General features: G+C 36.7%; 1 protein-coding gene across 2 annotated transcripts in view; it reads right to left on the reverse strand.

Moving 5' to 3' along the window:
- Positions 1-1,022: 1,022 nt before the first annotated feature.
- Positions 1,023-16,708, reverse strand: part of FRS2 (fibroblast growth factor receptor substrate 2) — a 55,542-nt gene continuing 39,856 nt past the window's right edge. For both annotated transcript variants that reach the window (XM_030466031.1, XM_030466024.1), the window contains 4 exons: positions 14,803-14,989; positions 11,481-11,639; positions 10,460-10,623; positions 1,023-9,068 (listed from right to left, as the gene is read on the reverse strand). In XM_030466031.1, the coding sequence (XP_030321891.1) occupies positions 8,118-9,068; positions 10,460-10,623; positions 11,481-11,639; positions 14,803-14,989 (1,461 nt within the window). In that variant the 3' untranslated portion in view covers positions 1,023-8,117. The remainder of the gene's footprint in view (positions 9,069-10,459; positions 10,624-11,480; positions 11,640-14,802; positions 14,990-16,708) is intronic.

The following is a 16,708-nucleotide window of genomic DNA, read 5'->3' on the forward strand; positions in this document are numbered from 1 at the left end:
TAAGACTGAGCAAATAAGGGAGAGAGGAAGAGAGGGAAGGAAAGAAAGGGGAAGGAAGGAAGGAGGGGAGGAAGGGAAAGATGGATGCTTCCAACTGATTATTAACTAATGGTTTATTGTGATTTTATGTGTAGGGATTTTAAGAAGGTCATTATTGCCAATCCTAGTACTAGGCAAATATGGCCGGAAGGTTGTCTCTTTAATGCTTAAATGTTCAATGCTACCTATTTTGAGCTACCTTCATAATTTTATTTCAGAACAAAGCATCATCAGGTCAAGAATGTGAGGCATATGCATACTGGCATCACATCAGTAACATGGCATTTGTTATAATATTGCTGGCAGTTAGATTCTCTAACTGCACGTGTTGTCACGTCAGAAATGATGAACTGAAGCATTTTCAACCACGGTTCGTGGGAATCTTTGCTCCTCTTTGAAATAAAGGTAGAACCAAAGTTTCTGTGAACTCTCTATCATGTTATTGAAATGTTAAATGTAATGGACTGCTAAGCATCCATTCCTGCTAGGAAAGCTGCAGAACTGTTGGCCAGGGATATGAAAAACCTTCTTGAGAACTGATTTTTCACATGTTCAAGTTAGCAACATTATGCACAAGCACCATAATGTAATTACTTAAGAAATTCTGAAAACGAAGTATTTGCTGATGCTTCTAGTGTTCTGTTGATTTCTTGGCCAGAAACAGCTTCATTAAAATTATGCCTTAAAGCAGTGACTTTGGAGGGAGAAGAGAGCAAGCAATGCATTTTGATTAATCTACACCGTATTTTATGGTCTCCAGAAAAAAGTAAAAAGTTTATCTGGACAGGACTTCAGCGTTGTTGTTTTCTAGGTCATCATGTTGTTTTGTTTTTACCAGAGTAATCAGTGAAATACAAGGCGGGAGAGGAAGACAGGTAGCTGAAGCAATGATTTAAAGAAAAGCAAAAAAGTTTATACTAACAAAATGCAATACCGTGACACTAACACTAGGAAATGCTGAAATAATCCACAGACAATTTTCCATGTAAAATCAATAGTTTATTGCCATGCTACAATTATTTTTTTTTTCCAAATGAAGTTGGCACTGGTAAAGGGGAAAAATGTTGTCATAATACATGATACATTTTTAAAAATGCACATTTGATAAGCTTTCTCAATAATGACAGCTTAAGACAAGGGATTTTTTTTTTTTTAGGAGTAACATGGAATGGCTTAAAAATACACTCTTTCTGCATAGTATAATATCACTTTTTCATAAAAGAAATATGGAATGTTTGTAAAAAAAATTCATTGAACAGGGCAAATTTTATAAACAATTTGGCAATGGTACTCTTACTGTTTAGACTTTTTTTATATAAAAACAAATAAAAATCTAGAAAGCTACCTTTATACAAAGTTGCTATATTTATGCCTTTAAGTAGGAAAAAACATTTTATAATGCAAATTAGGTCATACAATAATCTTACAATATCATACAATGTAGTGACAAGAAAAGAACATACAACATAAGATTTTGGCCTTTCTAGAAATGTCTATTTCTGCATTTAATAAAATGCATTTGTGGCACACTGGTGGACCTTTATATTCTTACTACTACCAGCCAGCTTTCACACGGGGGTGGTATCCAGCTGTACTGTAATGGCAAGCCTGCAGTTTAGTTAAAACACAGACTGTTTTTAAGGAGACAAAAGGTGAAGCTGCAATGAAGCAAGATGTGAAAAAGGCAACATGCCAGCTGGTTGAGACATCTGTCATTTGGGATACCAGACAACACTCTCCTTTCATACCAGAGCATTTCTTATACATTCAGTTATTAAGTACCGAAGTTGTAGAAGTGAGAACATCTGTGTTTGAGATTTGGCAAAATTTTAGGGAAAATACAAAGTTAGTACCAAATATAATATATTATATATAAAATGTGGCTGTATGATATACACACATATTCTAATGCAAAAAAACTGCATTAATATGGAGTTAAATTTGCTGACATCCATTCCTAAATAATATAACCATTAAAAACCAGGTGTAATTCTGATCTTTCACACACTTCAGAATCACTTCCTCTTTCTTGCATAATAGTTAAAACAATATATATGCAAGTATGACTAAAATCAAAATTCACATAACATTTTGAACTGTGACCACAACAAATAGGACTTTTTTTCAGTACACATAATTAAATATATTTATATCTTTACAGTATTTTTAGACCATTCCTGAAGAACTTGACCAACCAGCTCCTCAGCTGCAACAGAGCTGTTACATCAGCAGAACTTGATCTTGTAGGAACACATCCAGTGGCCCTCGAGGCCAACACAAATCATTTGTTTGGCTTCAAAGGATGCTATGTGAGGCCCAAACAAGTTCCAGAAGCATAATTCTTGCTAACAAGGAAGATTCCTTGATGACATCAAAGCTCCTACCTCCAACTTCCTACTGGACCAACGTAGAGGTGGACTCTGAGCTGTTGGCAGGTGGTGCTGGGAATCACCATGTAAACAGCCCCAGCATCAGGGAGTGGCAAGGTGAGTCTGACAGCAACTTCCATACTAAGGCTTCTTGTGCAAAGCAGAGAGAGGAGGAGCTGCTTCTCCCTGCCCACCACCTGGAAATTTGGTCACCTTGGGTCTGAGGCAAAAGCTGCGTTGGGGAACCCAAGGCATTAATTACTTTACAAACACAGAGGAAGACGGTCCCTGTTCTGAAGGGCTCGAGACTATTTCTTAAGCATATTTTTAACAATCTCCTTTGTATATACACATATTTGCTACATAAAAAAGAATTACACCAAATAATGGATATAGCAGAAAATGTTGTCACAAGATATGTATATTACCACACTAAATAATTAGTAAAACTGCAAGAAAATTTCAAAATGCCCTTTGTTATGTATAAAAATATTGAAATGTCTGACACTTGTTTTATTAACTTTCAAGGTAACTTTATCTCTTGTATTCTATTTCTATCTGTACATACTTCCAAACAAAATACTGCGTTAATCTGGAGTAGACACCATGTTATGATAATAACCTCATAAGACATCTGACAGACTTTTAAGTCATGTATCTTACAGCACAGTATCACAAGAAATAATGTATACATGGTCAGAGTTACAACTGCCGAGGTCTTTTTCTTATTCACTTAACTTGTCCAAAAGAGGAAGTTATTCCTAAAGACTGCAAAAGAAGCTTAGCTCAAGACTGCCTTTATTTTTTGTATATGCTCAGTAAGAAGGACATCAGCAACCTTGACTCCAACTTAACACAATTTTTTGAGATGCAATTTCTTGCAGATTTTTTTTTTTTTGGAGTGTATATGAAATTAAAATAAAGATATCATAAATGAACTTGAGTTTATATTAAGTAAATACTGTCAAATATAAATGTCTGAATCGCTACATCACGGAAAGTATGGGAAAGGTCTTATAATTAAATTTTAAAAATACCTAATTCTATCTATCAAATTGAAAGACCAAACTTCTTTAGGGGAAACAGAAAAAATTCAGATTTAAGTCCACTATTAGTTCCTACTAAATCAGCTTCATCTTATTTGCAGCTATTAAATAAATTAGTACAGTGCATAAATGGAATTTCACCATTGATCCCACCTTACATGAAGAGGAAAATACTGCTTAGAAACAGGTCCAAATGAGATACACCATTATATGTTCAAAGTAATAACTGGCATTAATCACAACTTGAATTTTTACATCAACAACAGTGAGTAAAAACAATCTCCTCCCTCCTGTCACTGTCTAATTGATAAGTGGTTAAATATAAACCAAAAACCAAGGATAGCCAGATTTTGAGCCAATACATACTGTTAAAAAAAACCCAGCAAAATCAACTGCTGGTCTGTCACTGCCAAAGAGCAGCCCTGTTTTGACTTTGTTTTGGACTTCATACAGCCTGCATCTTCCTGTGGCCCTTTTTACAGCCAATCCCTAGCCAGAGGTGTACAGGCACATACAAATACTCAAACATCAGGGAGAGGCAGTGAGGGTGGGTCAGAATTAAGCAGCTTATGGTATGAACTGTCTATCTGAAAACCTAAGATTTCTATAAAATTTCTGTAGATTTCAATAGGAATAAGAACAGCGCTTGATTACATTCAAATCCTGTCACATGCAAATGTACTAATCAGGAGAAACAAAAAGCATTCTAATGAGAGGCAAGGTTTTCAGAAGAGTCTTTTCTATATGGTTTTATGAAGTCACCAAGAAAGAAACGACACAAAATTAAAGAAATTGGTCCTCCTCTTAACATCAATTTGAGAAAAACAAAATCTTCCTGATATAACCAATGGATTACATTTTCATAGAATCAGAATGGTTTGGGTTGGAAGGGACCTTAAAGATCATCAACTTCCAACCACCCTGCACGGGCAGGGACACCTTCCATTAGATCAGGTTTCTCAAGGCCCCATCCAGCCTGGTCCTGAACACTTCCAGGGAGGGGGCAGCCCCAACTTCCTTGGGCAGCCTGTGCCAGTGTCTCACCACCCTCAAATTAAAGAATTTCTTCCTAATGTCCAACTTAAATTTCTCCTCTTCGAGTCTGAAACCATTTCCGCTTGTCCCCTCACTACACACCCATGTAAAAAGCCCTACCCCAGCTTTCTTGTAGGCTCCCTTCAGCTACTGGAAGGTTGCTATAAGGTCACCTTTAAAGCTTCCTTTTCTCTAGGCTGAACAATCCCAACTTCCTCAGCCTGGCTTCACAGGGGAGGTGCTCCAGCCCTCTGATCATTTTAGTGTCTCTCCTCTGGACATGTTCCAGGAGCTCTGTGTCCTTCTTATGCTGGGAACTCCAGAACTGGGCACAGCACTCCAGGTGGGATCTCACAAGAGCAGAGCAGAGGGGGAGAATCACCTCCCTCAGTGGGCTGTCTGTGCTCCTTTTGATGCAGCCCAGGACAGGGTTGGCTTTCTGAGCTGCACTAACTTTCACTAATTAGTACAATTTTTATTATATACTTTTGGTCATTGTTTCATCTTTTTTATCAACTCAGGTTAAACTCATTAAAAAGATAAACTAGTATCTGTCTTACTCAAATTTTGCATTAAAGGAATACCTACAACTAAAGGCTTTTCCTTGTCAAATGTGCTTGAAGCGATAGCAGCCAACTGCATGTTATATATGAAAAATTGTACTGACAGAGATGTTGCCAATTCTGCAGGAACTATGTAAACTTTCTATGTCCCACTTACTAAAGAAAACGGTTACATATTTGTAGTTTCTCATTCTGTACAATGAGAGCCCAAAATAAATACAACCTAAACACTGTGGAGCGATTTCAGCTGAAAACTGAATCCCAGATTACAGACACTAAACATAATATCACAGCCATTAAAGAGACTGAGCTGGAAAAATATTTACCCAGTCTCAAAGGGTAAAGTGCATTGCAACTACGTCTACTTCAAGGGGCAGAAAATAAGGAATGCTGAAGATGAGTAGTGTGTGTAACAGGGATTACCCAGTATCTCTGCAGTATTTGCAAAACCAGAAAGCATTGTAAAATGTAAGAGGATAAAAAAATAGCACAGGAAAATACGTGGTCAGACTTGTTAATATAACTGAGGCTACAGAAATTTAAAATATTATAAATCTATTTTCTCAATTCTGGGGACCAGTGCTAAGAAAACAACTTGCAAGAACATAATAATTACTGATACCACCCCTTGTATCTGAGACTATTCAGGATAAACACATGGCAGATTGCACTGGAATTAAGAAGAGATATGACTGGTGTAATTTTGGCATGTCACTTAGGATCTACCTGAAGCCTCTCTTTCTCTATTTATCAATTAAGACTACTACTTCCCTGCCTCACAGGTGTGTTTTAAGGGTCCAGCTAATAATAATTTCTGAAACATCCATACTCTACAGATGAAGACCAAATATTTCTAGGCAGCTAGCTAGATCAAACATGTTTGCCTCAAAACACATGCTGAAGGCATTAGTTCAGCTCAGAAATTTAAGTAAGCTCTAAACTAATAACAAAAAGCACACCATTATCATTAATTCACTAAGTATTTTGCCATACCTGGCAATTTTTCTTCTGTATGGAGCAAGTGTAAGGTGAGGCAATGGCAGAAATGTGAAGAAACTCTAACACTGCAGACCTGTAAAATGTCTTACTCTAGGCAGCCATTACCAATATCAAGGTTCCTCCAGAAGTCAGTGGGTCTATCACAAGCATATGCATAGGCTGACAGTGAAATCACTAATGAGGTTTTTTTAAAATCTCATTAAAGTTCCTCATAATGTTCTCAAGGACTCCCATCTTTTACTTCTGCTATTTATGGTTTTTGTGCATCTGGTATTCCAGTACCAATACAGTCTGTGAAGAATAATGAAAGTCAGAGGGAAAAGGTTGCCTGATATCTCTTACTGGTGTGGCAAGATGATGTATCTCAGGTTCTGCTTCTGCTGCCACTACTGAACTGAGAGAAGACCAATGAAGAAGTTAACAAAGAAAACAGGAACACACTCCAATTTAAAAGACTGAAAACAACAGTAGTTTGTTTTTTTTTATAAAACTTCAAATATTGCATGAAGACCCTTAATGCTTTTTTCAGACCTCCAAATGGCTTTTATGTTTTTCCTCACTCACAGTTCAAGGGGTATTTTCCATCACACCAGTTTACACAAGTGTCAATTCCTTTGCAATCACTGGCTCAAGAGTTATCTCATCTGATGCTAGCATGAAGGTGCACCTGCAAGATTTCTAAAATTATTCAGAGTATTAAAAAAACCAAAACAAAATGCCCACAACCCGAATCTGCCAAGGATGCATCTGCCATATTCAACAAACAACGTTCTACCTGCGTGTACCTGTAACACTGAGCAGCCATCATTGTAAAGTTCACCAGCTGCACAAGGAGAAGTATGCTTGTAGATAATACTACCTTTAGATAATTTACTGTGTATCTTTCTAAATTATACTATCAACTGTGGTGCACATTGCTAGAACGTACAATTTTGTATAAAGAACTATCAAGTCCAGTACCCTGCCTCCCGTGTAACCTGTCTGATGCTTTAAAGGAAGACTGTAACTGCTTAATAAACCATTCCAGTTGTGCAATTATGCATGCTGCTAGAGAGCTGGGATATTTCTGTCAGGCATACAAAAGTAAAACACTGGACAAAGACAACCATTTGAACTTCAAGAGTCTTTGTCAAATGCACAAACTGAGACAAACACATAAACAACCCTGAACAATAATTAAAGCTATGTACAAAAAATTCTGACTTTTAAAACAAGACATTATGGAACAGATACAAAAGAAACACACAAATGCAAAGAAACTAAGAAATGACAAGAAAGCCTTAATTCATACCACCAACTTGTGAATTCCTTCACAAAAAACCTCCACAACTCTAATGAGATTAAAATTCTGTCAGATTTCACAGGGGATTGATAAACCACTTGGAACTCTCTTCTAGTGGAAGGAGCTTAAGGCTGTGTTTAGATGCATTTATAGCTCTGATCAGTGAATTTTGATGTGACCTCTCAAGTATCACACAAGTTAAGAGAACTATTGGGAATCAGAGGCCTTCTTGCCCATATGATCTTAAAATAAAACCAAACAGACAAAAAAAGGTGTGGTGTTTATATCCTTTGAGATGAACCAAGGTATCTTGTGTACATCAAGCTGAGTGAATTAATGCGTTACATACATTTCATTCTGGAGGAGCCACTTCAATGAGGAATGAACCTAAGATAGATATCTTGAAAGATTAGGTTTACCAGCAATAATGCACATATCAAGAGGCTTTAAAAAGTGTTATAAATGCCATTAATGAGTATAGGCACCAGACCAGAATATTTATAAATTCAAAACTGGCATGTCACTCAGACTAATCAATTTAAAGAGGCACTGTGAAAGGTGGTGATGCTGCTATGCAGTTATTACTACTACTGTAGAATGAAATAGTGTTACCTAAATGAATACTTGCTCTACATTGATTCCCTTTAGTTAGACAAGTACATGAAGTATGCAGAAAAAGTTCTGTTAGTCTATAAAAGGCGTTAGTGTTAAGAAATGCAAAGTATTTGCATCTTCAATTTTATAAACTTCACAAAAGGTGCAAATGATTTAATGTTTCCCAGGCTCACATAGGCAGGTCTGTACTGTTATGTCTAGTTTTCCTAGAAGTACCATCATCTCTGGGCAGTGCTTTTTGCAAGCTTGACATAGCAGCAGTTCTTTCAATGTCTATCACAGCATACAGATCTGTGCGCCTAGTTGGAGTCTGTGGAAGAGGAGTGGTGGGGGTTTTTGGAGTCTGAGGGTTGTCGGAGTCACTACCACCTTCCAAGTCAACCTGTATGTAGTTGAGCTGCCTGTGTTCTAAACTTGGACGTCTAATGTCAAAGTTAAAGACTGTTGGGGTACAGTCCCGACGTCGTATAACTTCTACTTTATGAGCACTTGCTGGTACTGTTACATTCTCTGTATTGACATAATTATGCATTGGATCTAGGTTATTGTGGTAGCCGTTCAGAGATGGGGTCTTTGGTCCTAAACTGTCATCTTCATCTCTACTCAGCTTGCGGGCTTCCCAAACAGGAGGCAAGGATGGCAAATTCTCATAGTTCAACAGTGCAGTTCTCCTCTGAGCCGAGTTGTTAATGTTCTGGGTGTCTGAGGTACTGGTTGATGTCAAACGACCTCTCCTGACCCCTGAGGCACTAGGGATTGATAACCTATTTATATTTTCATACACCAATTTATTACCAGATGGTGTTTCTCTGCGTTCATCACTGTCATACCCAGTGTCCCATTCAGTGTTGTTTGTGCTGCTGCCACTAACTTGGTCTCTCCCAAATTGCTCCAGTTTCTCTCTTTCCATTAACTGCCTTTGAACAGGTGTTGGTCCTAAAACAAACTTGACTCCTTCAGGCTCCAGGAGAACCTGACCATCTCTGTCATCAGTACATATCTGATCTTCTTTCACTTTAGTTGTTTCAGTGTTTGAAAGCTTTGATTCCAGTGGCACATGCACACTCGATCGATTTTTTCTTTCCTCTTGTACCCCAGTAGTGTTGACATAAGTGTGCACCTAAAAAAGCAATTAAAAAAGATAAATTCAAATGCTATTTGCACTTCCCTCCCCCTCCAAATTTCTTTCCTTCTTAACTTCCCGCTTTTCTTATCAAGATACCTGAAAACCTAATCTTGTGATAGCAGCTGTTTAAGAGCAAAGGTATTCTCTTTCAGATTTTGCCAAACTGTGCTCAGTTTTGGTTGTTTTGCATGAAACTGTTGTTGGTTTTGTTAATGCTGCTCTAAATAAAATTAGTACTCAAGGCAGACAAAGAATGCAATTTACATCCTACATTAATAGTTACTGATTTGATGTTTTATCCCAGTTGTACTCCTAGTTACAGCTTTTCAGGTTCTGTTTCAGCTCTGCTCTGGTCAGGGTAAGCTTGGGCTGATCCAACTTAACTCATTGATTCACTTGGCCAAATCAGCAAAGCAGAGTTCTACTTTGCTGTCCCCTATCATAACAGTAACCCTCAGCTCAGTAGTTGCTTTGGCTAAATTTTTTTTTATTTCCAATCTGCAAGGAAATTTATTACCCACTAAAAACAAAGCAAAACCTCAGGATTTTGCCTTGTGTACTACTTAAGGAACGAGGCTGGCTCTGCTGACAGACCTGTTCATTCTTCCTACCAGAAACTGAAACAGATAAACACAATTACAAAAGAACTGTGGCCCTCAGAATTAAAAATGAGCAGGAGTTAGAGCAGCTTCTACTAAGAAAGGCAGGAATATACCACTAGTTTAAGCCTCCAGGTCTCCACAGTAGATGAAAATGAAACTGAAAAAGACTAAAGTAATGGGGTTCTGTGTCTGGATACCCAAACAGCAAAAGTAGTATTTCACAGCAGCAGCCATCTAGGAATTCATATTAGGGGAAAATGTTTTCACAACCAAGGTGGTCAAACACTGGAATGCATGGCCCAAAGGCACTGTGGAATCCCCTTGTTTGGAACATTCAGTGCCTGACAGGATGATGCTCTGTGCAGCCTCCTCTAACTTCAGAATTTGATCTAGAGGACTCTAGAGGTCTCTGCAAACCAAAATTATTCCATGATTTTTATTCCCCAAATAGAAGACTTTATATACGAGGCTTTTTTGCCAGAACCTCCCATTATAAAATGTGATTTATGTTTCTAAAAACAATTACTGAAACTTTTAAAAATGAGTATATGCAAATATATACTTTCTGTATCTTTATTTAACTTTAAACAGTTACTCTTCCTCAGCCAGCTATCCTACAAGGTATGATTTTAAAGAGGCAAAGCATTTCTGAGGTAGTTAACATACAGCAGAAATACACTACACCCAAAACTGAAAACCACAAATGAAACCCTAAAGAATAAACACTGGAAAAATCTGAAATATTGTAGAATCTGAATGGGAAGAGGGAAAAAAAATACACACTTGTTCCTCTGCTACAAGTAATGGATGTGTTGATTCTTCACCAACAGAGGGGAGGCGTGCACTTCCGACAGAAGGATGCCTGCTGGAAGGGTGTGATGAAGCATCTCCAAAAGATGGATATCTTGGATAGCCATTAGGTAAACTTTGTGCATTGAAACCAGGAGCTGATTAAATTAAAAACAAGCAAAGCTGTATTAAAATAGAGCATTATACTGTATGTAATTAGAGATGCATCTTATGTTAACATTTTTAGAAGAGAAATTACAATATGTAAAACAGTATTAAACATTCACAACACTCGATCTTACTGGGGGGAAGGAACGGAAAGTAAATTGCTAAGTATAGCAAACATCTGAAAGCAACCACTGATCTAGGTGTATAACAACCACAGTCCTCCCAGTTAGCTCCCTATCTATCTTCCCTTTCTACCATTAACAGCACATCTCTCTAACAAAGAGGGATTTAATTATTTAAGCTTCTATTTCTCTGAAATAATCAATAAGCTGGAATTCCTAGTTTCAAACATCAAGCCATCTGCCTGGGATTACCTAATATCCTCTAGTCTTTCTGAAAGGACTTCACTCTATCCATCCTTCTATTCACAGCAAAAGAAAGATTCTAAACCCACCACAGATGTGATATTACCATCACTTTTTTTCCTAATAAAACGGCTGGAATATTGCCCAACATTAACATTTCTCAGAAATGCTACAAGTAAAATACAGTGAATATTATAAAGCAATTAAATATGAAGCTGTGTTCTTATTCAAGAACTAAGTTTCCAAAAGTTATTTCTTCAAGCTGAGGAACTTGATCAGCAGTGTTGCTCCCAAGACTTAAGATTCTCAAAAGAGAGTCCTTAGCAAGTACCTCAAGAGAACGCATGACTGGTAATTAGCCTCTTAGCTGAAAAAAGCATTTAATTTGCATTAAATCTTTCGGTAATTAAAAAGAAAACTAATTTAAAGCTGAGTACCACATTACATTCAGGTATGTCATCTGAGAGTAAAACCATACTTACTGGTAGGCGTTCGAGGGGTTCTTGGAGCTTCCAACTCAGTTTGATGATTATTCCTTTCTACTACTGGTTCTTCTACCACATTTATGCTATTATTCTGCATTATCTCTTGCAACATATTAAATAGCTCTTCTGCACGGGAACATTTAAAGGCAAAGATTCCTATAAAAATACAAGAAAAAAATCAAAATCCTTTAATGTAAGAAACATGCCTGACAATGCATATAGCTACTACACAATATGGAATCCACCTAATGAATACCTGTTAAAGAAGCAAAAATATTAAGAATTTTTTATTGCACCAAAACACACCAAATTATTGTGAGAAGCTTTAAAGGGTTTATCTGATATAAGAATAAGTTTCCCATGCACCAAAAGGTAAATTAAAACAGAAAATTCATTCAATTAAAATAATAAGGTTTTAGTGCTAAATGAGGGGTAAAAAAAAAAAAGGCACAAAACAAGGCTTTTTCTCTTTGTTTTGTTTGGTTTTTTTTTTAATTGATAAACGTACACCTGTTAAGTAAATCAACTAATTAAAAAACTGAATGAAACTACTGTGGTGCTACAAGGTCATATTTTTAAAATCCTCTTTCTGTTAAATTATCATAAACATGAATTACCCACACAACAGGAAAGAAGGACTTAAACACTGGGTAAAAGTTGAGTTTAAAATGAAAAGCTAGTAAGACAAACTGTGAAACGGACAGTAACAAACTAACTGCTTTAGGCTAAAGGAGAGACACAGAACACAAAGTTAGCAGCAATACCATGGTTTTTGTGTGTGTATTGTGCCACTTTGCCTTTAAACAGCAGGGAGTGCCCCAACTTACCCTAACCAGCAAAGCTGCATCTTTGGATTATTCTTCCATTGAAAGCATGAAGTTAAAGTTGACATGCTTGTTAAACGTGGGTGCAGGTGCTATTTTTCTAAAGTGACTATTACAATCCTAAAATACTCTTTAATAAAAACTACCTACCTATATAACTAGCTCTGTAAGTGCAATTGTGCTAATATGCTGGCAATTACTATCATCATATATTGAAGGATGCAGAACAGGGACAGATGAGAACTACCATAAGTGCTCCAAAAGGTGGTAGCTCACAAAAACCCATCTGGGAATATACGAAATGGGCTAAGGGTAATGACACTCAACAATCAATATTCAGCTGGTGCTGTGAATAAGCTTCATGTTTGCAATGCAGCAGCTGTAGAGCTGCTTCTGTTACATTTCCCCAAGCCCATGATCCAGCTCAAGTGTAATAGTCTATGTTTAATTATTTTCACATTCCTGAAAATTCACACTGGATACTTAAATCTTAATGGACATTTTTATTAAAGTGGAGGATAAGCTTAAAAAAGCTCCCAGTATGTTTCTGAGAAATTCGGCTGCCTTTACCCCTTTGCTTAAAAAAAGTGCTTCCAAATCGATGAACCTTTAAAATAAATTTTGAATAAAATTGGCACTGCAACTGCAAACAACAACTTCTCGAAACTTTTATTAAATACATTCACATAAAATACAATGTGATCTGTCAACTTACACAATTATACACCAACTCCTCCAAGTTGTCTATCCTGAGTAATCTATTAGCTGTGTTCCCAAAATATGTTCTAAATTTTGAAATATCTAGCACAAACTTGATGTTTTGCAGTTAGAGAATTCTGACAACTTACCACTAAATATAATTTGAGATTAAATGGAGAACACAAACAAGAATACTGACCACTGCAATCAGAACAAGTTGCTGAGCAGTATTCAGAATATTCTTAGTTTTAAAATTCTTGGTCATCTCACCAAGTGAAGATGAAGTTTTGCAACTGTGCCCACAAAACCCTGTGTAGGTCTCAGGAACAATGCTCCATTGCAAAAAGGCAGCAGAGAACATTTTCTGCCAGATTTCTTTTTTCTCAATAGTCACAGTATTTTAATATTACGTAAGGGAGGCAAGAAACAAAAGAGGGAGGAAAGAGCTGCTGCTTACACAGCCTGCTTAATCTTCTCTATTTAAAAAAAGAAAAAAAGGAGCAAGGCACTAGAACTCAGTAAGGCTCAATGGAAATTTTTGTAGACTTGCTCATTAGCCACAGAAAACAACCTTCAAAATAGTGTTTTCAATCGAAAATTGAAATGGCATCTATTTTACCTGTTTAGAAGAAGCAGTAAATTAAACCTGCAAAATAAATTCAAGCGATTTTCTCCAAAAAAAAGTTTATTACATTCAAGTCTGAAATTCTGAAAATTTAGTTTAGTGTGGCATATATTGTAAACATTTGAAAACATCTCTATTTCTCATGAGAAGATAAAGTGAGAATGCCTTCTAAACTCCCAGCAAAAATAACCTGTCTGCCTGTACCTCTGCTTGATTGACCAGCTTTGTGTATGATCAAATACTTTCATCTTCCTGATTTTTTTACAGTGAAATTAAAAAAAATACATAGATTGCAACTGTTAAATATCATGATTAGATAAAAACACAAGCAAATGCTAAAAACTTGTAAGAAAACTAAAATGCAACCTTATTTCACAACATATTAATACATAAGAATTCCAACTACACAGAGCTGCAGCACAGTAGAAAGATACGAAGCAAAGCTGGGAATGTCAACCAGAACAGTGCTCAGGAAGTGCTTCCATGAAGAGATAGGAAAAACCCTGAATCTCCTCAGATTCAGGCCAAGGCAGGCACGATCTGGGAAATGGAGAGGTAAGTACCTTTTTCCAGTTAAAAGCTACACAGAAAATAACTGGACATAGCTGGAGTCTACACACTTGATACAAAAACCTGTCAAAATTTGAGAATTACATCACTGATATAAATGAAAGTGGTATTTGTTTCAGAAGAGGATAAAACACAAGTGTGCTACTTAAGACAATAATGGGCTAGGGATATCCACTTCATACCTGTGCTCCAGTCTCTCAGAATCTAAAAACAGAGAAGTCTTCAAATTCCAAGGAGATTCCTCTGCAGTTCTAGGCTGCCCTGCCCTGCCCCCTCTGTGAAAGTCAAGTCAACCTCTAAGGTAGAATTCCCTGACAAACCACCTCATAAGTTGACCAGAAGATTCCACACATACAAGCATAAAGTGCTCAAGACCTATAATGCCAAAAACTATGTGCGGCTCAAATCCACAGTTTTACAATAAACCACTCATCATAAATTACCTTACTTTTTTTTTTTTGAGAAACCATTTTCCCATGTAAAATTACAGTCTCCTATAATCCTTGCCAAAAGGGCACACCAGTATATTTTTTTTAAAGAAAATCGTCTTCCAACATGAAATAAATTTCCAGAAAGCTTTATAAACAAAAATTCCACATACCTTGTCCAGTCTGACATCTTCGGCCACTTTCAAAAGAGAAAAGATTTGAGTCATAGCCATAGCGACGGAGACAGAGGTAGTGCCATTTTACTGAGTCCCTTTTACGGGTATACAAAATTAGTTCTGTATCTGTAAGCTCCATTATGCCAGAACCCAGTTCATTACCATCATCATCCACATTAATAACCTGTAGAAAGAAAGTTGAATAGCATTAGATAAGTGCTCTTTTGAGCACCAGTACCACAATTAATAACCTTAGTGTTTCACTAATGGGTACTGTCTGCTTTGTCATACTAGTTACAAACCTTGAGGCAAAATTTTAAAAAAAGACCTCACCTCAAGCTGGTTCCTTTACTACACAAAGCCCAGAACTAAAATAATATATATTTAAGAGCAATGTGAATGAGACTACGTAACATTACAGCAAAATCTGAGGAGAAATATTAAATAAAAGAGATCTGTAAGTTAAATATATATATTTTTTTTTAAAACTGGCTTTCCATACATATTCTAGTGTTTCCACACAGGTAACGCATACCTTGGATAATGGAAACTTTCAAAGCCCCATTTCTAAAAAAAAAGTATTTGCTTTGTCGTATAACCCCACTTACAGTTGCGAAAAGGAATGAAAAAGGATAAGGAGCTCCAAGATAAAGCTTCCTTCACATACCTGTATAGCCTTGCCCTGTGCTGAATCACCAGACTTAGATTTTTTTTCTGCCTTTTAAAGTCAAGAAATAATTCAAATACCCTGTTGTTATCTTGTGTGAAAACATGTGTAAAGAGTTTAAACTCTTATACTTTCTGCTTTGAAATCAGTTTGAGGTCATCTCCATCCTTTATGGAATTCATATAATGAATATTTTCTTCCTCATGTATTTTATCTCAGAATGTTGCTTTTATGCAATTCCTAATAAAAAAAACCTACAGAAATCTTCCCTATAAAATAACTAATGTTATTCCTTAAAGAAACGTTTTCAACTTGAAATCTAGTCAATTCTATAGTTTCATAGTTTCATCTGCCACTGAGGTTTATGCCAACTTTCTTCATTTTGCAAATTACATTCTTTCATCTTCTCCTCCCTGCTGCTGAATCAGCAACCCACACAAACAATAGAGAAATCCTATGAGGAGAAAAATAGGAACTAGTCACACAAAGTGATGTCAATTGCATAAAAGCAAGAGAACAGAAAAATATTTTATCCTTCAGCTTTTTGTACTGATAATGCAAAACATTTCCTGAAAATCCCATAGCTTTAAAGCTCATTTCAGTGTTTCCCTAAGGCAATGCATGAATCATTTTTCACTATAGAAGCATTACATTCCTTTGCCAACTCACAGATAGTTTGGAGCACAGAAACAAATCTGACTTGTATGACTATGGAAAGATGTACTTACTTAAAGTCACTGACTTCAGCAGCTTCATGTTAGACACATTAAGCACAGGAACAAGTGCCACATGCTTACAAATTCCAGGGATATGAGGGACAGAAGCGCATTTATAAATAAAATTTATTAATGTTAAGAACAAAAGTTCTCAAAATGCTACTATCAGTGGTGCTCTCCAAATAAAATCAGCAGTCCTAAAACTTTCTATGGCTGCCCCCACATCCAGGTTCATAATCACACTTCTCCAGCAGCATTTCCCTTATACTTATGACACCCTTCCTGAATTCCATAACCTCCCAGAGGCAATAACAATTACCTGGGCCCTACTGACTTAAATGGACACAGATCAAAAGGACAAGGCTGCTTCTCCTTCCTCAAGATCAAAACTGGCATTAAAAAACCCTACCCTGTCTAGAGAATTCCTGTCATTGTTGGTAAGAAACTATTTCTCAAAGGGGCAAGAGAAACCTGTAGCTACAGACAACCTGCAACTCTGCAGTGATTTAACCACTAATTC

The sequence above is a fragment of the Calypte anna genome, chromosome 1 (assembly GCF_003957555.1).
Source record: "Calypte anna isolate BGI_N300 chromosome 1, bCalAnn1_v1.p, whole genome shotgun sequence".
In the NCBI taxonomy this organism is placed as follows: Eukaryota; Metazoa; Chordata; class Aves; order Apodiformes; family Trochilidae; genus Calypte; species Calypte anna.